Source organism: Lepisosteus oculatus, chromosome 17, assembly GCF_040954835.1.
Source record: "Lepisosteus oculatus isolate fLepOcu1 chromosome 17, fLepOcu1.hap2, whole genome shotgun sequence".
NCBI lineage: Eukaryota > Metazoa > Chordata > Actinopteri > Semionotiformes > Lepisosteidae > Lepisosteus > Lepisosteus oculatus.
In genome coordinates, this window is record NC_090712.1 from 18,938,879 (window position 1) to 18,962,240 (window position 23,362).

Below are 23,362 nucleotides of genomic sequence, written 5' to 3' on the forward strand. Positions count from 1 at the left end.
ATTTTAAATAAAGATGAGAAGGGGTGGCCAGTAAGGATTATTCTGCCTTAATTGAACAATAAAGCTCATCAATGTTTTAATTTAAACCCTGGGATCAACTTGGGTGACATGGATTTTAGTCACTGAATTTGCATCCTTTGTCATATCTCACGGGACCTGGTGTCTAGAACCACTTTCTATCCTCTGCCTGTAGGCAGCAAACATGGATGCTATGATTGTATAGATCTGGTGTTTTTTTGAAGGCAGCAAGTCAGTTCAACTAAAAAAAAAAAGATAATAGCAAGTTTGGCTATTAACGTTTCCCAAGTGATATGTGAATTTAAAATGCTTTGACATAAGAGATAAAGTATTCTGCTCACAGTGACAATGTTTTAATTGTGCCAAAAATTAAAATGCTGATCAGACAATCCCTATGGCTCCCTAATTTGAAACCCCACTTCTCAAGCTGCAAAGAAAAAAGTGAGGAAGATTGTATACACATTTGGCACATGAAATATAATTTCCTTCTCGTTAAACGTAAACAGCACTGCTACAAAATCTATAAAGCCAACAGGAAAAGAAAATCTGAAACCATTTATAGTGATGCAAGACTTTCATTTCCAAATGCTAAAAAAATGAACTCATTTTCCTACTGGTTGTTCTCTCTGCTTTCCCTGATTTCTCAGCTGCTTAGTGGATGGAGAATTCATTGAGAACCATTAGTCTCAGAAGAAAGCAGTGACCGAGACAACATCTGAGTTTTTTACAATATATGTGTATTGCTACAGCTAAATGAAATCACCCAAAAGCACCATTGCACTTTAAATACATAGTTCCAAACTGTTCGAATCAAATGCGAAACAATAATGCCCATATCTGTTGTACAGTGAGTCAAAGGCAAAATTGTATTTTTATGTCAAACCTTTTATGAATTTTCTGGGTAGGATTTTATAATAGAAGTGTATATGTAAATTGAATTATACTGTACTGTATATACAGGTAAATTGTGCATATCAAACATGCTGATACGTGCACCCATCAATAAAGTATAACGTCTGACAAATAAGAGCCACTTGCCACCAGATAACTAATTCTCTAGCTAATGTATATTCTCTCCTGATTTTCTTCATGGTCTAAAAATACCAATTTTTATGCAACATTCCAGTGTTAATTTTTGTTGTGTGGTGTTTTATGAAGCTGTAATCTATTACACAGCACATTTTCCTCTCATCACTCTTAAGATGTACATCCATCCATTTTCAGCCTGCTTTCCTTGGTGGGGGTCATGGCACCTTAACCATACATTATAATGTACTGTACATCAACAAGAAAATCACAATAAAGGTGAATTCTGACTTTACATGTTTTCAATGGACTAATTTAAAAGTGAACAATTGCCTGCAGGAAAACACTAAAATCACTTGAATGTAAGACTGTAAATTGTAAATGTAAATTTTCAAAGACTGTGATTAAACTGTGGAGCTCTCAGATCAGTTACAGTATACGGTTGTTTTGTTTTACAGACTTAACCCACTTAAAATGTAGACTCACAACATTGCCAGTTCGATAAAAGACATTCCCCCATCATGACTTTGTTTTTGTTACATTTAAAAGGTTCTACAAGAACTTAAAGCATATAGAGAGAAATCATGCTTCAATTAACCTAATTGTTCAAAAGAAACTTTAAGAAATATGTGGCTCGCATTTACCTGGATTGATTATTTTTCACATCTTCTACTGTTTATACCCAATTATGTTTTTCTATTATTAACATGTGTTACCCCGGCATCCTAGTCAAATTTTCCATTGGCCCTTATCAATTTGGCCTCCAACTAATCTCCATTTATGAACTGGCTTCATCACTCTGCTCTCCTCCCCACTGAGAGCTGGTGTGTGGGGAGTGTACCGGCGCACTATGGCAGCCGTCACATCATCCAGGTGGGACTGCTCAATGGTGGTAGTGGAGGGGACCCCATTACCTGTAAAGCACTTTGAGTGGAGTGTCTAGAAAAGCACTAAACCAATGTAAGCAATTATTAATTATTAATATTAATTAGCAGATCATCTTCTCTTTTACTCCCTCTGATACCATTTCTCCCTCATATTAATGCCTGTCTCAGCCAAATCGTCTTGGATTTACTCACATAATCTCCAAGAAAACTCTAATTCTAACTTCCTTTTCTTCACTTCCTCACAGAGATTCTGTCACCCTCTACAGTACATTTCTGTTCCTCGTCGCCACCAAGAAGCTCAGTGTCATTCTTGAGCCCTTTCTATCCTATTTTGATTACGGTTGTACTCTGGCCCGGTCCTTCCTGATCTGCAGGATCCACCCTCACTAACTCGTCTACACAGCTTATACTGTAGCTCCTGCTTTGGTCTCTACTCTCTGGACTATTGCAATGCCCTCCTGGTTGGCACCCTGGCCGATGCTGTTCAGCCTTTCCATCCCATTCAGAATCGGGCTGCTCGCCTGGTCTAATCTCTACTTTGTTTCTTTCAAGCCATGTTATACCATTCTCTGCTCTGACTCCCTATAGCTACAGTGTATTAAAACATTTGTTCTTGCCTACCTATGTGCCTGTACAGTATTTCCTTCAAACATATCAAACTGTTGTTAGTGGAAGGATTTATCTATTATTTCTGAAAATACTTTTGCATCTCCTCAAGACTCATCTGTTTAGACATCATCTGTGATCTCTTTCCCACTACTATGATAATTTATCACCAACTGATTATTGCTCAAAACTAGAGTATTTCTTTTTTACTGTAATCAATAATTCCTTACATACAAATTATTTACCAATGAGTATTTTAATTTTGTTGTCACTCGGCTCACTATTTTGTTTTTCTTGTCATTTGTATTTTATACTATTGTAACACTTACGGCCGACAGGTACTGTGTAAGAGCCGGCTTACCAGAGCAGGTGACGTCACCGCCCTTCCCTGTGATAGCAGGACTACAGCTACTGGGCTGTAGAGAGATCTCTCTTTAGCTCACCGGGCTGGGTCCCTGCTGAGTGACACGGGAGTCCCGGGTTCGAGCCCCCGACGGTGGAGGGCCGACCAAATGCGGCAAGGGCGCCCGCCTGAGCCCCTGTTGCGTTACACTATATTTGAATGGAATTTTTTTTTGTACTTCTTAATACTACATATTAAACCAGTCAATCAAATAATTAAATCAAAATATTGCTTTGTTCATTAAAAATAGAACACAGTAGTGTGGCCAAGTTCACGTTTTAGCACCAGAGACTGCAGTTTGTTGCTTCCAAAAAAATCTATCTCAATTTCCTTCAGAAGACATAATGATAAGTTATCCAAAATATGTTTAGATGATAGATCATTAAACCTGAGCAAACAATGAGCAGATGTCAGTACAATGAGACCTCAACCTAGTGTTATTGGTGCACTTCATAAAAGAAAAAGGTGATTGAAATTTATTAAATGAACAAGATAAAGACAATTCATTATGGTCACAATCCTTAAAGGGACAAAAATCATTTGCAAATAGGTAATTTAATTTGCATTGTTCAGAAAAGCCCCTTTGATGTAAGATAGTGAAAGTAAGATAAGAAATCTCCTAACCCACATCTGGTTTTAAAGTTGCACATCTGGCTGTGCCAATATTCATCACTTTATAAAATCTCTTGGATCAATATGCTCAAATTGCTCAAAAAATACAGACATACTTTGCAGCCACGCACTGGAGCAAATAATCTAAATTACATATGGTTTGATCATAATAAAATGCATTTCAAAAAAGGTTTAGACTGTCCACAGCTACCCCTGATTAGTTCCAAAGATCTAGCAGTATCAGGTGATGAGGTACTTCTGGCTGCCTGTAAACAAGACTGCATTATAATACAGTATATGCACAAAAGGTCAGTGTATACAGAGATCTAAATTTTAATTAACATTCCCTAGTGACTTGACAGATCATTTTCTGTGAGTCAACGTATGTATAACACACATTTAAAAATTCAAAGGTTGATTTTGACAAACTTTCCAAATAAAAAACAAAGGTATGAAAATAAGAGGCCTAGTATTTACTGTAATCTTGTGTTCCTTCAGTCACCTACTATGAATCCCTTATATACTGTAAACAAATCTAAATAAAAAATTAAATAACCATCATATATTTGCTGGACAAGATTAAAAGCTTCTGCTGTAAGATGCAAATAAATCTTAAGCTTTTTCTAGTAGCAAAATGTGAGGTTTAGCCTATGGGAAACCATTACATTCCATGTTACCCCAAGAGACAACTGCTAAAATATTTGTAGTTAAGAGCATAAAACCACTAAGATAATATTAGATTTCACATAAAAATTTCATGTGTACCATTATTGATAGCTTGTGATTCAGTGGAAGTGTATTCCTAACCCTACTTTCAGTTTTAACTGTTTAGGAAAGCTGAACATAATACATTACTGAAATATTTGTGAGGCAATAACTTCTTGAGCCATTGATGGAAAACCACTTTGGATCCATTCATCTTGGCTGATAATGATAAAGTAAATGTTTCTAGAGAGAACTTTTGTAACTTTTGCTGATATTTTGGAATTTTATCCCAGCCAGTGGGACATGAGTCCAGATTCTAGGCTTAGAAAATGTGCCCGGTTAGGATTAGGTTTAGGAAAATCACAAAACTTTCACTTCTGTCAAGATTATGGTTGTATTACTCACGGCCTAAACAGGGTATAAATGCAAGTAAATCTTAACCTTTTGTATGACAGCAAAATGTGATTTTTCTGTCTATGGCAAAACCTTTATGTTACAACCCAAGTGACCACTGAGAAAAAAACCATAATTAAGAGCATAAAACCACTAATATTATATTAGAATTCCCATTCAAAATGCAGACATATCGTAATCAGTAGGCCATGTTTAAGGAGAAATGTAACCCTTACCCTAATTTCAGCTTTACCCTTTCATGAAAACTAAACAGAAATACATGTGAAGCAATAATTTCTTGAGCAATTGATGGAAAATGAGTTTGGATCTATTTGACTTAATACATATACCTACAGTAATGTTTCTAGGGGGAATTATTATAGCATTTTAGCTTTAGTATTTAGTATTTTAGATTACTATTCCAAACCAGTGTTAAATGAGCCCAAATTCTAGTGTTAAAAACCATAATGCTCTCATTTCAGTCAAGGCTATGGTTTTATTCCCCATACCCTAAGTAAGATAGTGTGATATAAACTGCAAGTAAATCTTAAACTTTCTACTGTAGCAAATTGTGATGTTTTAACAATGGGAAACCCTTATATTATGAATTTTCCCCAAGTGATGACTGTTAAGAAAATGTAGTTAAAATATTACATTAGTTTTCATATTCAAAATACATGTGTACTATTATTAGTAGCCTGTGTTTCTGTGGACAGGCTAGACCCTGTGATGCCAGCAGAGGAAATGCCAAGAGCCCCAATGCAGCACCAACAACTTTAGCTGCAGTCAATCCAGTCAGGCAGATCCATTTCTGCTGCTGTGAGAGACCCAGGTCAGAGTCACTGCCCTGCAAGAGTACTAAACACAAACAAGAAATGTCCCTATTTGCACTGAGAACTTTCCAGGAACCTTTTGAAGAAAGATTTATTTAGAAGGAGCTCTGCCCCCAATCCTTTAATTAGAATGAAGTTAGAATCCAATTACCATGACGTAATGAGTTAGATTTTGGTTGCAGATCTTTTGCTGGTAAGTTTGTGAAAGTGGTAGTAATGACAAAGTCCCCTAACACCTCCTCCAGAGCACGCAGATGGGATGAAAAGTGTTTTTTTCCCCCTTTTTGTTGTATAGCATCCCAAATCTATTGGACATAAATGGAATATTTCAAAGAATAACTGTTAAACTGAAAAATAAAATGTGTCAGTCTGCATTATAGCAAAAGCATACAGACAATTTGCAATAAATTATCTTTGCATCTGACAAAATACAAAAATGAGTTCTTGGGAGCCTGACTGAGCTCTTCAAAGTGAAGAGCAGCCGTTTGAATTATATCAATTGTTCTTTTGTAAAAAAAGAATGAAAGTCAATTAAATTACCTTTCAAAGGTGAAGATGCTTTCTTCTGATAAAATCCACGTTTTTCCATTTTTATTGTTGGTCTTAAATACATGCAAAACGTTTATGAAATTGAAAATATGAAATATACAGCATAATGAGGATCAAGAAAATGTTATCATACTATGCATTTTTTTAATAAAAATAAAGAATATGGATTTTGGATATTGATTGAAAGCTTTTGGCATTTGTGACAGGCTGTCAGCAGGTGCTAGGCTGGGAGGATACAGCTGCAGGGAGTTCGTGCCTTGATGAGCTACTGTACAGCTGAAAGCCATCCTGCTTAAAATGGCCTATCTACTGTATACTGTCGTTGGAAGTAGAAATGTGTGCCAGGGGAATGCACGTAGGCAGGTTGCCGTGAGTATTTGTATTTGTTGAGGAAATGGCAGGGCCAGGCAGCCAGGGGTTACTCTGTGTGCAGATGTGGTGGAGGGCCACCAGTGGCCATCGCCTGTGCCAGTGGAGAAGCAGCTGTGGTGGAGTCAGGCAGGCAGAGTGGCAGAGAAGAAGTGGAACGGAGTCCATGCCACCCACTGGAGCTCTGAGAGAGCTCCGCATTAAGATCACTTTATTGGCCATATATTAGGAATGTGTCCTCTCGCGTACTCCAACTTGCTCTGCATGAGACACACACACACATGGAGAGAAGCTTGGGGTCAGAGCGCAGGCTCTGCCATTTATGCTGCACCCCTGGAACAGCTGGGGTTCAGGGCCTTGCTCAGGGGCCCAACAGAGTTGGATTCCTCTGTTGGCCGCGGGATATGAACCGGCAACCTTCCAGCCACAGGTGCAGATCCTTAGCCACAGAGCCACCTCACCACCCTGTAATAGGCACCCCTATGTACAGTAGCAGCAGAGGCCAGTTGTGCAGTAGGATGGACTCACAGCAGCCTGTAGATGCCGTACAGCACGTGATGAAAATTGTGAATGTGTTAGAAAGTGATGTGGTTCGTAAATATGAGGTGAAGAAGCTAGAGAGCAGGAGACAGCCCATATTCTCTAGACTCTGATGGGAAAAAAAAGTGCCGTCTGTCCAGCTTCCGTCTCAGCTACAGGATGTGCATGAGAACAGCGAGCAGGAAACACAGCCTGTATTCTCCTGGCTCTAGTTGAAGGAGAAATGAAGGGTCTGTCTGTCCAAAGTCTGGTGTGTCTCCGCTACTGGGACAGAGATGGATCTGGTCTCGGCAGGGGTGAGTACACATACTGTACAAGCAGACAGTCCAGTGATTGTTGGAAGACTGAGAGAACTGATGTGAGTTTTACTGTAGAGTTGTTAGGAAAAATGAGAGAAATGTGAAAATATGATAGAGATACAGTACATGAAAGGCAGATATTATGAGTGGGTAGTGTGAAAAACAAAATGTACAGACAGGTACTGTATATACCTAGCTGACCTAGTTAGGATCTGTCTGTCAGAGCATAATTTTAGATCTTTAATGACTGACCACGATACTATTTAGTGACCCTGACTGTTGCATAAGCACTACCTCACCTCATTACTGAGTCATCTGATAAGGCACAGATGATAATGTGATTTACCTTGTTGGAAGACCAATCTATGTGAAAATTTAGAAGGAAAAAACAAACGGGAATCGAGATACCACGTTTATCAAGGGAACAACTCCTTGAACAACTCCCTCACACATGAAGAAGTTCCACGACCAAAACATTGTGTTTTCTTTCTTCTCTTTCCAGCACGGAATAAACCTATTACTTGTTCCTTTGGAGTTGACGCAGCTACCCACCTGAACAACTCCTTGGTATGCTGACATCATGACATGACAATATTTTAGCAGGACAACACATGTCCTCTTGAAACTGGTGTAACAATACATGTCAAGGTGAGAATGTGCCAGATATTCTGTGGATGCCCTTTTTGTCAGCCTGGAGCCCTTCAGAATATTTGTGGGATAAGCTGGAGTGATGTGTGACCAGAGAACAAGCACATGTTTGTCCAGATTCTATTAGAGAAATGGGACAGAATCCCAGAAAACAGTATCTGCAACTTGTTTCAAAGCATGCATCACAGATGTAATTACTTCAGCGGTACTATCCAGTAACCTTTACAAAAGACCACCTGTTGATCAATACTATACATCCACACTGGTGATGACAAATGTTAATTTACATAATTGATTTATATATGTCTGACTAATAAAGTCTGCAACCCTAACCCTGCTACACAAAATATTATATTTTCCGTATAATAATTGTGAATCTGTTGTTTATACAGTAAGCGATAAGTATCTTTCAGATTCCCAGTATACTTATGGAGAAATCAGCACACCTTGAACCACTAAGTCCTTGAAGGAAACAAGATACTGCTTTCAACAGACCTCAATTAATCAGTCCCACAAAATGTGCAAATCATGTAGTTATATCAAGAAAAGAGCTATTTGACAGGCAGTTTCACTTACACACAGCAATATTCAATAAAATATTATTAGGTTTACAAAGAAAACACAGGGGAAAGAATGTCTATTTATTGTACAGTTCTTGGAATTTAAGGGCTAAAATAAAATCAATGGCAAAAGCAGGAGTAAGACCTACAATATTTTTAAAAAGCAAAAGTGTCTGAACAGCATATTTAAATTATTCAATTAAGATATACAAATCTTTTTGACAAATGTCTTTTATTCTCTAAAAGAGATTATTTTTCAAGAGAAAAGAGTGTTATTGGTAGTATGGTTCTTAAAGACACCCTCTAGCTGGTTTTCATAGACCACTTTAAAAATGGCATTAAGAACTTCATTAAGCTTTTTGAACAGCATGTGAATAGAAAATTAATGAAGTGGTAGCACATGAAATTATACTGTGGAAACCTTGTTTTATATTTAAACAGAGGGATGTGTGAGGATTCTGATATCAATACCAGCAAACAAACAGCTAACAGACAAATATGACAAGTCAAAACTAAAAAGACAGAAAAACACTTAGAACTCAGAAACATCTGTTTCACATGATTTAGCATTGTCCATTTCTAAAACATTTGTCTGTTTTGAAAATGTCAGTATGTTTATATTGTGTATCTCCATTTAATAGATATTTACAGCTGTAAATGTAAAATGTTTTCATAATTAATAATGCACTTTAGAATTTAAAAATGCCCCCTTAGATTTTTAATTTAAAAAGGAATGTAATTTTTCAAAGGACTGCTGTCACTAAAGTTATAAACTTGTCACCAGTACAAACCTTTCACAGGCCAAATGCATTGCTGCTATCTGTAAATCTTCTAGTTTCATTCCCTGCTACACCATACTATAAGTAAGTAATTTTGTCCATAACTTATTTTTAAATGGATTCAGTCTCTGAACTGGTCACATTAAACATCTGCAAACTACAACTTACAACCTGTCTCCTTCTAAGGTAACAGAAAGAGAAAGAGCATAGTCTCTTGCAGTGAAGCTTGCTTTTCACCTTTTGTATGTACTGTAAGATATCTTAAATATATTCAAATTTTTCTTATTTATTAAACTTTATTCAAATTTTCTTAAGTTCCATCACACCCTATTAACAGTGCTCTTTAACACATCATAAATACATCAGTGTTTTTTTTCCTTAAATGAGCCCACTTATTAAGTAATGGATTTTAATCGATTTGGAGAAGTCACCCTATCTACTACACATCTTCTCGGCCAATTTATGAGAGGCTGTGTGTTCAGAATCCAAACTGGAATAAATTATTTTTTCCTGCAAGCTTAATAATCTTCAGTTTCGCTCCACAATATTATTCCAGCTGCAGTTGAAACCACACTGTGTTGGGCCAAAATTGTGTTTTTTTAATTACTTAACACAAGCACTATAAGTCCTCATAATAATAGCCAGATTTTCTGTGGGCTGGGATCCTGAGAGGAGTGTCTTCCTTTTTTGTGTAATGGCATGTGTGGGACACCAAGCAATCCCAAAGATTATGGCTTTACAACAATAACATTCTGAAAGGCAACAAATGCAGGTTACAGGTGGCCATTTGGTAGTTAGTAGTTCATCCATCCATTTCCTCAAAGAAGCCAGGGTATCAACTCAAAATACTTTTATGTGCTTCAGAACCCATTTATATACCCACAACTCACTTACACTATTAGTGGACCCACTGTACACAAAATAGCTCATATGTACAAGCACAGCCTTTTCTTTAAGATCAAAATTCTACAGAATAACCAGAGAGGAAAACTGTAAATAGTGTGCAAAACATCAAATGCATCAAAGGTATGCCTTTCATTTACTTGAAAATGTTCATTTGCCAATTCCAGATACACAACCTCAGAGCTCTATCATCTGGATAGAATTGTGATGGGATACTTCATGTTCATCACTATCACTAGCATGTACATTTTGCTGAAAGAGACTCATTCTTTAAAGAAGTGAAACACACTTGGACTTTCAGTACACACCACTATTCCCTTTTGAGAAGGTTAATATTTATCTTCTGTTTTCTATAACTGAGCTCTGTTTAAATAATCTTTCCTTCCTCTTTATGCTAATACTTCTGTTAACCATCTGACACTTTAAAGCATTAATACTTACTAAATAAGGAGTTTTACAGGCTGTAACATGAATCTCCTGTTTACCCAACGTAAAAATCTGTCCTAAGAACTACTACACACATCAGGCAATCATGAAATGTTAGTTGACACAGCTATGTTAAGAGTAATAGAATGTTTACTGGTGGTTTAAATGGATAAAATGTCCTGAATACCAACCACCCCTACAAAAAAAAGAAATAAGGAGGTCTTCTTGTACATTCTGCACGATGATAGAATATCTTTCCATCATCATGAAACTGCTCACTCCTGATGTTGGTGGCAGCAAACTGGAGCCCAAAGTGGAAGTGTAAAATGGGACCATTGAGAGAACATAGTGAGAACATACAGTACTATAACTCCACGCAGAAATCCCCAGCCCCAGCCCAGAATCAAATCCAGGACTTAAGGGCTGTCGGGCAGTGATCTCAACTGCCATGCTACATTGTCACCCCATTAGAACACACAAGAAGGAAATGAATGCATGGTGCATTACCTCATTTTCAGGTTCCCTGGTTGGGGCTGTCCATCATAGATTGAAACAATATCAAAGTCTTCCTCAAGGGCGAAGGTGTGAAATGATAGCTGTATCCTGCTGCGTTCTCCTGTGACAATGATCCAGGTACAGTTGGCATAGTTAGGATAACCATGGGGAAACCCTGGGCTCTCTATAGTTCCATTCAGACCTTGCACCAAGCCGCCACAAGTCTGACCTGCAAAGAATAGAGAGAAAAGCCTTAGAAAAAAAGTTTTAGCTTCATTCCATATACATCTATTTTTTCAATAGTACATAAACCATATAGAAAAAGTTTATATCATTTTTGGGGTTTTATTAAGTTAAAAAATGTAATCCATTAAAGCGTACAGATTACTTTGGCAATTGTCTGATAAGAACCAACCAAAAACTTTTTCATCTAAAAACAAGCCAGGAAGCAAGAATGATATACTTGCTTTTTCGAAAACCACAGTGCCCTGCAACGACAATTACTGGAGACCGAAGTGCGCATGATGCAAAATCCGGCAGCGAGTGGGAGAGCCCAGCACAAACAACATAGAAGCTTGTATTACTTAGGCAAATGTAATTCTGCTGATTGCTATTCACTCAGGCAGATCACTGTTGAATTTACTGGGCCAGAACACATGTGTTTTGTCCTTGTTCACCTGCAATGCACAAAGTAAGATCAAGATTCAATTACATATCCACTGCTTACAAGGTACACAGCAGCGTGCATTAGTGCTTAAGTTGTCTTCACCTTGATACACCAATACATCAAGTGTTCTACAAAAATCATGAAAGGAACAAAGATAAATTAATTCAATAACAGCATTTTCTAAAGTGATAAATGCACACCTAAGATGGAGTATGGGTTGTCAAGAGAATAAAAACTAAACATTAGTATCTCATCAGGATTTAAAGTATTAAATTATTAAGGCAACTTATAAACCAGTAAAAACCTGAACAACCAGTTGCTCTACATACTGTAAGAAGCCTAAAACATGTTTGTTTTAATTCAGCAATTTGAGTGCTATGGAGTATTATGAAGAGGTTTGACTACTTATCTTTCTACATTAATAAAGTTTCTTTGTTGCTACAGTATATTCCTACTTTTTTGGTGCCATTTGTCATGCCACAAAAGCCCCCCCGCTGTTACAAAATCAGAAGACATTTTGTGTTCACAATAAAAAGGATATAAGTGGTCATTCAGATTTCCTCTTCTTTTGCTATGCATTTTCAGTGATTCCACTGACTGTGCATTTTATAGGAAAGATTTCCATGATACAATCCTCAAGTCCAATGATAGATCATAGACTGCAAGAAGTTAATCTATTGGAAGGAACCTGCTTTTAATTAAGTTGGATAAAACCTTTCCTTGGAGAATACTGCCCAGTTCCTGCCTGCCTCCTTCCACGTGCTTCACTGTGGATTGTCTGCTCTGTTCAATAAGATCTCACCACTGATCATCTTTCAGGCTTGTTCAGAAAAGTGAAGGTGTTCTATAGCTCACCTATAGCTGTCCTGTCGAACAATTGCACTCAAGACATGATACTAGACTAAGTCTTAGAGGAAAAGGCATCTGTGGCATCATCACATATCCAAATTTGAAAAGGGAAATTGGGAACAGAGGAAGAAGACAAACAGGTCTGATTTCAATTCCCCAAGAAGGTAAACAAAACATCAGTAAAGTATATTTAAACATCTAATAGCTGTTTCTTTGTGGATCTCTTTTCATCCAAGTTCGACACTTTGAAATAGATGATTACCCGTCAAGACAAGACGAGACAAACTACAGTACCTTCTTCAGCCTGAATCATCAGCCTTACAGAGTGCACAGTTTAACTGCACCGACTTACAGCACGATATTTTGCAGTTAAGTTCTGTTTCTGTGCTTATTATAATTAGAATGTCCAAGATAAGGTGTGACCCACTTCTCATTCAGTAACACACTGATCTCCACTAATGGAACAACATAATATCTATATGCAGTTCTTTTGCTCTGAATCTGAAATGATGGTGGTCATGTTAAAAAGCAATTACCACAGTTGTACAAAAAAGTGACTCCTGTGTGTGTAGGCCGAGTCCCGCAGATGACAATTTGTGTTAGAAGTCAGCTTAAGCTGAAAGGTTTTCATTAGACCAGAGCACCACACTGTACTATTCTTGTCTTATATTTAGCATGACCTTTCCATCTATGCTATCCATCTCTCTTGTGTTTGTGTCTCTAAGAGTTACTGTATCACACCTTCTTGCTCCACTTTAAGTGACAACAGCCAGTAAGTATTTTTCACAATCATCTCTGTGTGCTGTGGCTTAACTCCCTACCACACTTCACACTCCAGCTCAGTGAAGTGGACGTTAGCGGCTCAGATCTGCAGGATGCCTGAGGAAATGTTCAGAGCACATTTTGATAAACCTACAAAGAGACACCTCCACATTACCCTTTATCCAGAAAGTCCCCAGAAATTTTCCTGTAGATTTTCGGTAACACATTTAGATGTTCGATCATCATGCATATGTGAAAATGTCCATCATACAGTGCTATACAGCACAAGGAATATAGGCTAAGATGAAAAGATTAAGAAAACAACAAAAAATTCTGTCCTATTCTGACAAAACAGATACCTGTTGAAGGAATAGCATGGCTTTTTTATATAGGAATTTGGTTTCACCCTTTTAATTTGTCTTATCTAACACTTTTAAAAATGTCAATTGTTTTAGTTTTATTTCTTTCAAATCACCACTCTGTTTAAAAGGTTACTAATTTCAGTTAAAGAATGTATCTCATGCAGTATCTTAAGGTGTTATGTTACTGACCAGTGACTGTACTTATTCTTTTACAGGTGGTATGTCCTGTTGGGGAATATAATTTGATCCGGTAGAAAGAAAAAAGCATAACCTCCACCCCCCCTTCCACCAGAACAAGAACTTGTATTTTGGTTATATTGACATTTAAGACGACTCCGATCTTTTTCACTCAGATTTGACTGAGAACATAATTTCCTAGAGACCCAGAGAGAGAAATCGCTTCTTTTTAAGCAAGGCTGCGCTGGTGATCAGACATGAAAATGCTCTGCCATATTTGTGCTGGGAGAGCCCACATAGTGAGAACAAGGGTGACTCATTACATAACATGCCAAATTTTAAATTAGGAGGTCATTTTTCATACCTGTGGGTTGCCTTTGCTGATGCTTAACTTCTGTCCTTCATTTGCATTCTTTAAAGATACAGGTTTTTTGTAGTCAAAAGGAGGGGCACCTTTAAGAGGGTGCATTTATCACACAACAATCATGACTAGAGCAAGGTCGTTTTGAACAAAACAAATGACATACTTAAGCCATGTTTGCTTTTCTTCATTCATTTATATTAATATTAATAAAATAGAATGAGGCAAGGTTATCAGATGAGGGGGTTCTCGTGTTGCTAGGCGATTTGCACCCAACATTTTATAAAGATCCTGTTGTTGTCTTATTACTGCAGATAGTTTCACATTAATTGAAATACATTCAAGCTCCTATTAAACTGCAAATTGTTTATGCAGAATAATAACCTTTATCAGATTCCATCTCAATTTGTTCTCAGCTGTATCTGCAGATCAGTACACAGTCCTGCTACATACCAACAAGCTTCAATGCATTTTTCTTCATTAAAGAGGTTTATAATCCTTGATGCAGAATGATTATAACATTGTCCTTTCAACCTCTAGAACAGTGGTGCATTTTTTTTAAATGAACATCATGGGTCTTATTTTAATCTGATAGTGAGGGTTTAATAAAGGCAAGCTAGTATGTTACTGTAGGAGTGATTTTCACATTTTAAGTAGCATTTTACATTTAAGCGATTTTTGGTTTTCTGAATAATTCACTGAAGCCTGAAGATGATCTTATCTGATGTTTCGAATACTATACATTTATGATTATAGTACTAGTCCAAATTAAAGCAAAACTGTAACTTATGTTCCCATCTCTAAGCTGAAATAACTAAGCCAGAACTTGACGGCAGCTTTTGTTGGCTTGAATGTTTTCAACAAATGTATTTCAACTTAGTGGAACCCTTCATCATGTACTGGGTTTGTAATTTATGACTGGTTCTTGAAAGAAAAGTCAGATTAATTTGTCCCTTGTTACAAAGGCTATGGAATATAAACATAAAAGACAATGAAACAGAGATTTCTAAATACATTTCAATGATATCTACATTTAAACAGGGTAAATGTTTCCGAATTAGGCCAAGAAAAGATGAATTTGTCAAAGTAGCTTTAAAGTCAGAGTTACAACTAAAAAGATTAATTCTCAATGAAGACCATACTTATTTTTATCATATTTTAAAGAAACATGCCAAGGAACATTTTGAGTCATTGCAGATGAGAAAAGTATTATTTTTATTCAGATGACTAGTAGTCCTCATGTTTTTTTTCATTACATATACCGTCTATCCTCATTTTTTCTTTTCGTCAAGACTGATCAACAGATAAAATAGCCCTGCTCGTGCCGAAAAAACATGTATTCTGTGCCATTCTTTTGAAATACAGTACATGAGATGTAAGTCCAGTCCAAGTTACTGTTTCTCTAACAATAGATGTTAGGAAGGTTAACAGAGCCTTTACTCTTTTATGTCCCATGAGTAAGCATCATCTGCTACTACTGAATATCCCAGCTGATTGAACCTTTATGACTTAATGATAAAGAGATCAATTAACATCATTCTATTTTATGCGACAAAGCTAATTTTTTTAGCTCTTGTAAAATTCGCTGTAGTTAACCTTATCAGAAAGAGTTTTTCAGGTTGAAAGATGGAAACATCTACTTCTATTTACATGAGTAATACATGAGAAAATGATACTACTTTTGCTGAATATCACCTTCAACCTCAGAACCTTCAGGTTGATCTTACACTTGTAGGTAGCCGCTGAAAAAGGATTTGTGCTAGTGCACTAAAAAAGGCTGAATTTGGGCAATACATAGTTTACATACAATACAGTTAACAAGTCTAAAAGTTACACAAAGAAAAAAACTGCATATTTTTGTATAATCGGGAACAGTGTTTAAAAGACAAAAAAGCAGAAGGAAAGTGCCGCATTGTGGCACAGAGGTTAACATTGCTGCCTTGCAGCACTGGAGACCTGAGCTTGATTTCTGGTGTGCTCTCTGTGTGGAGTTTGCATGTTCTCCTTGTGTTCATATGGGTTTCCTCCAGGCGCTTCACTTTACTCTCACAGTCCAAAAACATACTGGTAGGTTAACTGGCGTCTGGGAAAATTGGCCCTGAGTATATGCATGCAGGTGTCTCGGAGTGCCCTGCAATGGACTGGTGTCCCATCCAGGCAAATCCTGCTTTGCTTATATTATTTACCAGGATAGGCTCCGGCGCCCCTGCGACCCTGTATTAGATAAAGCGATTAGAAAACAGGTGGATGAATGGAGAGTTCAGTAGGGGTTGGTACTTTAGGTCCTGCAATTTACCTGTTTAATGCACAATAAACACGCCATTAACACAGTTACATATTCGCAACGGACTAATAAATGTCCACAATGGGCAGTGCTCAAATGTGAACTATTATTGCCATCTGAAACCATCTATTAATGGAACAGCAACTTTGATATATTGGCACTAGTACCATTTCAATATAGTCATTTATAAATCTCATTGAGAAACCTATACCGTGAAAATGATTTTAATCTGCCCTCTTCATCGAGAAAAAAAAGATACTTGTAATCGATTAGTAATCTACAGAATGATAGGGTATGTTCACTGATTAGCGGTGTCTAGATTTATACTTTTAACTGAACTTTAGCACAAATCAACTGTCTTATTTGTCCTTCAAGCATGTGAGTAAGAGACAACAGACTTTTTTTGCTTCAAGTCTCTCCATTTAGCTGATGTCCAATGTTGGCTTTGCTGCTTCACCTTTAGAAATTGGAAGCACTTCTTGATGCTACTGTATGTATAACATGTTTCCTAATAAGAAACAAACAAATCCAATAAAACCAAAAGGAAAACCACAATGCTTGGTAATGTTGATTAAAATGTAAAACAGAAGACCCCCCAAAAGACAAGGATGTACATTTTCTGCCTTATATTTCTCCATTTAATTAAACTGAATTTGATCACTGAGATTTGCTTTGGTACAGTACAGTATGTGCTTAATGAATGGTATTCATTCACTGCCAAACTCACAAAACGCTTTAATCATTCATAAGCCAGGTTCACAATGCATGATGCTTAAACTGACACGAGGCCTGATTTGTAGCACCAATATGTTGTATGATGATAGGAGGGAGCTCTTAAGCCATTTAAAAGCACAAATTATCAGATGAAGGGATGATTTTCTGATAATCACTAACAGTGAAGGACAACCATTGGCCATTGATGGCAGAGTAAAGTGATATCCAACATATTAATGACCCATTACTACTGAGTGCTTCTGTTGCCTTTTAAAAAGCATCTGAATATTGAACTGACTTAATACCGAAACAAAGGAGCCCATATTTTAAATGGCAGCATAATCTGTACAATGTTACTGCATCTATGAAGGAAAGACATGTCTGATCACAGTGAATAAATGTTGCAGAACACCCATCAACTCTGGATCAGAAACTGCATACAAGTGACATGTGTGAATAATCTCTGAGGGACTGGATTGCATTACGTTATCTCCATCACCTGCCAGTGGCTTGACAGTGGTGAAGAAAGTGTAGGTGGCCATTTCAGTGTAGCAGCACCTTCCTGAAACCCACTCTAAAACCTTTTCTTTCATTATCTGTACACCAGATGATGCAACAATTATCGATACGCCTATTGTTTTCATTTCATACCTTCATTTGCTTTATGTGTACTGCTGTCTTAAAAGAATACAGTACAGTAGCATTTGTCATTTGTAAAACTCGAGGTTTTTCTTAGCATTCCCTGTAATATTCAGGAAGAGCTTTAAAAAAGGAATTTATCTTACAATATGAGCCCCTAGCACAGTGCTAGAGAAACTCTTGGGATTAAAGGTAATCCCAACAAGACCAAGCACAGCAATTTCTAAAGCCCCATCCCTCTTCATAGCATTATGGGGAAAATTTTTTCATATTCATAGTTTATGCAGGAGGATAGCACAGTGGTTAGCATTACTGTCTCAGTGCTGGGGCCCTGGGTTCCATTCCAGACTCGGGTGGCTTTCTGTATAGAGTTCACATGTTCTCCCCATTTTCTAGTGGGGTTCCTCCAGGTGTGGAGACTATTGGCCCTGGTGTGAGTGTGTGTGTGTATGTGTCAGTGTGTGCCACGTGACAGACAGTTGTCCTTCCCGCAGTGTACCCTACCTTGTGCCTGTTGCTTGCCTGGATAGCCTCCTGCTCCCCTTCAACCCTGAATTGGATGAAGCGATTAGGATGGATGGATGGATATTTTATGCACAGTGGATCCACAATGTTGTCTTGTATCCACCTGTTGCACCATCTTGTGTCAGCGTACAGCGCCTGTTAACCTTACAATGGAGCTTCACCTGTCCATCAAGAGGACCAGGGGTGGGGCTTATTGTATATAACCTGGCCCAGGTGGTATAGTAGTGGTTGGTTGAGTTTTGTTCTGGCCTGCTGTTTTACTGTTCGCCCTTTTATTCTTTAATTAAACCTGCACTTATTGTGTTCCTTTTTGGATGGTGCAGCTTTTTTTTTTTTTTGACTTAGCTGATTGCTCATGCTGGGTAGTTTAGTCACATGCACACAAGTATGGATCAACTGGATTGACTGGAGGAAGTGATGAAACGAGTGAGGAATCCTTATGAGCTTCTCCACCCAGGTATCTAGTCAGCTGGTCCACCCTTTTTTAGATCAAAAGCTCAGGTTGGTCCCACAGCACCATCAGCCAGTAAGACAAGTGATGATTACGCCTTTTTCAAAGGGGGGTAACATTGCTTGCAGCAGTTCGTGTCTGTAGCCCCTCACAAGCCCACCTCTGTTTAGGGATTACACTTAACTTTCGTTACAAAACCCGTCTGCCACATATAATACAAATTACCGTCACCTCAGGACTTACAGTACCTCTCCATAAAGGAGTATAAAAAGTGGCAATTTTCTAATCTTTAGTGCATTGAAAGGACAATAGGTCAGACAAAATGCAGTTTCAGAATGTTCTTAATAATGAGTAAGAAAAGGCTGGCCGCTTGATCACACCTGAACAAAATTATATCTACTCAAGCCAAATCCACTGGGAGAAAGGTGACTAACTGTTATTGTAGACTCTCAAAGTGGAAGAAACTGTCCTTTTCAGGTAAGAACTCAAGTTAATTTGAAGCACAATTGATGAATACTGTAGGTGAGAGAGCCATTTTCCAGTGTAAAGATCTTGTGCTACACAGAGATAGCACAATAATGAGGGCACTTTTTGACACGTTTAAAATTTAGAAAACAATTGGCCATTTTTTAGAAGAATTATTGATCTTATTAATATACTGTAGGCATATGAGCTTTAGAAATTATAAAACACTGCAAGTTTCCTTAATAACTGGATTAATAAAATCACCAATTGGTGTAATTCATAACGGACAGCCTTTGTTTTTAATTTACTGTTCAAGTTGGTTCATGTTAGACTTCCAGTTAAGTATCATCTAATTCCAATACCAATGCAAAATACTGTATCTATCATTAGTCCTCCTCTCCATTCATTAAAATCTAACATAAAACAATGTTAATGAAAGTGAATACACAGCACTGTATCTACAGTCATTGACTTACTGTACAGTACTTGGTACCAATATCCTACATGCTACATTTTGTATTTATATTACCGCGACTGCAACTATTTATATTAGTGCATCAAAAACAATTTTATAATGCAAGTCAATTTAGAAAATATATATTTCATTCTTGTAATGATAGCTAATCTGATACTGATGGGTTTTTTAAAATGCATTCCTCTCTGAATTACCACAATGATGGAGGTTGCAGTGGATGTTTGATAACAAAAAGTTAAACACTTCATGCATTTGTCACTTTAGCTCATAAATTAATCAAACTTTCATACAGTATTTCCACAGAATGTCGAAGCTCCTTACCTCTGGGGTGCCATGGGGGTGGTTGACAGAATTGGCTCTCAATCTCCCCCGTCACAGCGCTCTTGTGTGTTCCTTTACTTTATCTTACACACACTCTCCTCCAAGGGTGGTGATCACCCTGACCCCCTCATCGGGGTCACAGGATACAAGACTCCACACTCTGTTACTTCTGGGTCCGTTACCTTCAGAGTCTCAAGTTCACCCTGTTGTCCTCACTGCTAGGGACCTCCTGCTCCCAGACACCAACACAGAGCCTCCTGCTCCTACTCCATTAGGCCACTGTTTCACACTCAACCAGTGCCTCCGACTCCCAGGTCTGCCTCCAGCCCCGACATCCTCTTCCTAACGCCACCAGGTTGGGTTACACAACTACACACTACCTACATCACAGAGTCTCTTCCGCACAACACACCGTGCCAAGACCCAACACACTGTCCCTCTCTAACACACACTCACAACCTCTCTGGTGCCTCACTCTCATGCCCTTAGGTTGTGAACTCACAGCTGCCAGCGCACCTCACCGTGCCCAGCACTATCTCCCAGAGGGTGCAGCTAGATTGACCCCAATCACTTCCCCAGTACCTTGTATTGCCAGGGGGAGGGTCCCTCTACCACACAACCCACGCTGGTCCACACACACTAGCTCACTAATCAAATCACAACTCACTTATACAGCGGACACGACAGCCCCGCTCTCACAACCTAGCAGGATGCTGTCCCTTTAAATCTTTAGACGATCTCATAAAGCTCCGTTTCTTCTGTCAGTCTCCTCACAGACTGACGTTTTCACCCTTTTCCTCGCAGACTATTCCTCTTACGATCCCCTTCGGACTTGTCTTCCTTCTCCAGCCCCTCACGGGGTTTCTACAGCGGCTAATCAAGTCTTTGCTCACTCATACTGTACATGGCGGCACCCCCCTCTAACATCGCCCCGACCAGTGGCGTCTCACACCCGCCACTGTCTCACAGCAGAGCCTCCGCATTTGTTCTCTCAACAACAGCAAGACCGAAGTCCTGCTGGATCATTCCCCCCTTCAAACCACTTCTACACCTGCCGTTCATTCATGTATTCACGTCAGGTGTGGTTTCCACGGCAACGTGTCTTCCTTAATCCGGGGCTCCGCCCCCCACCCCAGACACTCCCTGCATTGTACCACACCTCTTATAGTGAACTGCTAGCATGACCTTTTGATTAGGTTTCAGGTCCATCTTGTGAAAGGGAAAATGTAATGTGACCCAAAGCTTCAGGATTTATTAGTCTTTACAAATCCAGGATTAAGTCAAATGTTACTGTTTTTGTGTCTTTGCTGCTTATTGCCATTTCATAACTCAGTGTTCAGCTCAGTTGAATGTAATTAATAGCCGTTACTGTAATGTGAAAGCAGTGACAGATCCAGAGGACCACACCAATAATACGGACCATCAGTCAATATGGGGCTGTGGCAGCAACTAACCCCGACATGTATCTTATTTACAAACATTGATAGAGGAAATTCATGTCAAGCATTTTGCACAGTCCATAAATATATTTAATGAGCTTCAAAAAGTATTTTACACTTTAATGATCATTACTGCGACCTTGAGAGAAACAAGTTATGCACATTTCAGTAGGTGACACTTTCTTAATGGATGTGAAACTCTATTTCAGAAATGCTTGTACGCATATTATCAGCTCCTCAGAAACAGATGATGTGAAGATGTCCAAAGCACTGATTTACAGTAAATCAAATCAACTAAGGGCTCTTCTGCTTCACACCTCTCAACTACAGAAACTTCAAGGGTCCTCACAGTTACTGTGTAGTTTTAACTCCTTCAGTGTATTCTGAAAAATCTCTCAACTAAAGTGCCATTTGTCGAGTGTTACTTTTACAGAGTGTTCTCTCAGTTTATAGTGTATTATAGTGCTTATGTTAACCACCTGTACACAAATCCTAAAAGTTTTACAGTGTGTTGTCGCTTTCATTATGACTATGTATTTAATTTCTGAATAAATAATCAGAAATAATAAAAAAGTATGCTACACAATCTCTCTATGAACCTAAACGTTTCTTAGCCTTTGCAAACATTTCTCATAAAATACTATTTCATTGATTGTATAGGACTTGTGAATAATCTGAAACTCTCCTCCAGACACAATGCAGGCAAAATCCTTAAGACTGAACAGTGGTGCCATATTCATTCTCTCAGCCATCATCCTTACAGAATGTGAATGCTTTGTGGACATTCAGGCAATTAAAATAAAAACAATATATACAAATTAAACTTTTTTTTTATTTTTTAACAACCTGACCACAAGCAAACATTCAGGCACAATAATACTGTACTGTATATAAAATATGCATTTTGTAACTTTAAAATATGTATAGGCATAAATACTTGTAAAATAAGAATAAATATTTTCAAATTACAAATAAATAAAACTCAAAAACTTTTAAATTGGAAATCGCCAACTTAACAACAGACAGTAATTATTTAATTTATATCAAGGCAGATTAAAATTGTTTAATGTATACTAATCTGCTTGTATTTCTCACCATCAAGTTTGGTTTTATTGCCTAGGTTTATGTTTAATACTGAAGTCTGCTTTCCAAGATCTCTATTCCTAACAACATGGATATTGTTTTGTGGATAAAAAATAGCAGGGTGGGGAAACAGAGCGAGCGTGGAGCAGTCACAACACGGTCCAGGGGCTGGCCTGGAAACATAGCCAGGCCGCAGGCAGACAAGCAAAAGCTTGTCCGCAGACAAAAACCAAAGCATAGTGGGGTTCAAAGCCTGTGAAGACAGTATAATGCACCACTGATAATCCAAAAGACGAAGTCGAGACGAAGCTGGGTCTTGGATCCAACGCAAGCACTAAGCAGGGAACTACGGATGCAGGGAATGAGAGCATAGAGACTCCCCAGAGCTTTACTCTATACCAGAGTGCTGAGCAAACTCAGAGCATTTGCTCTCAGATGATGTAGAGTAGATGTCCGGTCGGAATGCGTTTCCATGGTAAACAGTCACTGAAAGACTGGCGGGAGGCCGGCTACCACAGCACTTGGTTACCACAGGGGAGAGCCTGACAGGCTGATAACATACTGTCAAGTCATCCATCCGTCCACTATCTTCTGCTTCACCTGATTCAGGGTCACAGGGCAGCCGGAGCAAGCAACAGGAGCAAAGCCGGATACGTCCTGGACAGGAGGCCAGTCCATCACAGGACAAATACAGATACACTCACACCAGGTTCAGTTTTTCCAGGAGCCAATTAACC

The 23,362-nt window shown here is 38.3% G+C and overlaps 1 protein-coding gene across 1 annotated transcript in view; it reads right to left on the reverse strand.

The window, feature by feature from the left end:
- Positions 1–23,362, reverse strand: part of csmd1a (CUB and Sushi multiple domains 1a) — a 604,432-nt gene that overhangs the window by 458,614 nt on the left and 122,456 nt on the right. The window contains exon 2 of the mRNA XM_015363222.2: positions 11,064–11,280. Within this exon, the coding sequence (XP_015218708.2) occupies positions 11,064–11,280 (217 nt within the window). The remainder of the gene's footprint in view (positions 1–11,063; positions 11,281–23,362) is intronic.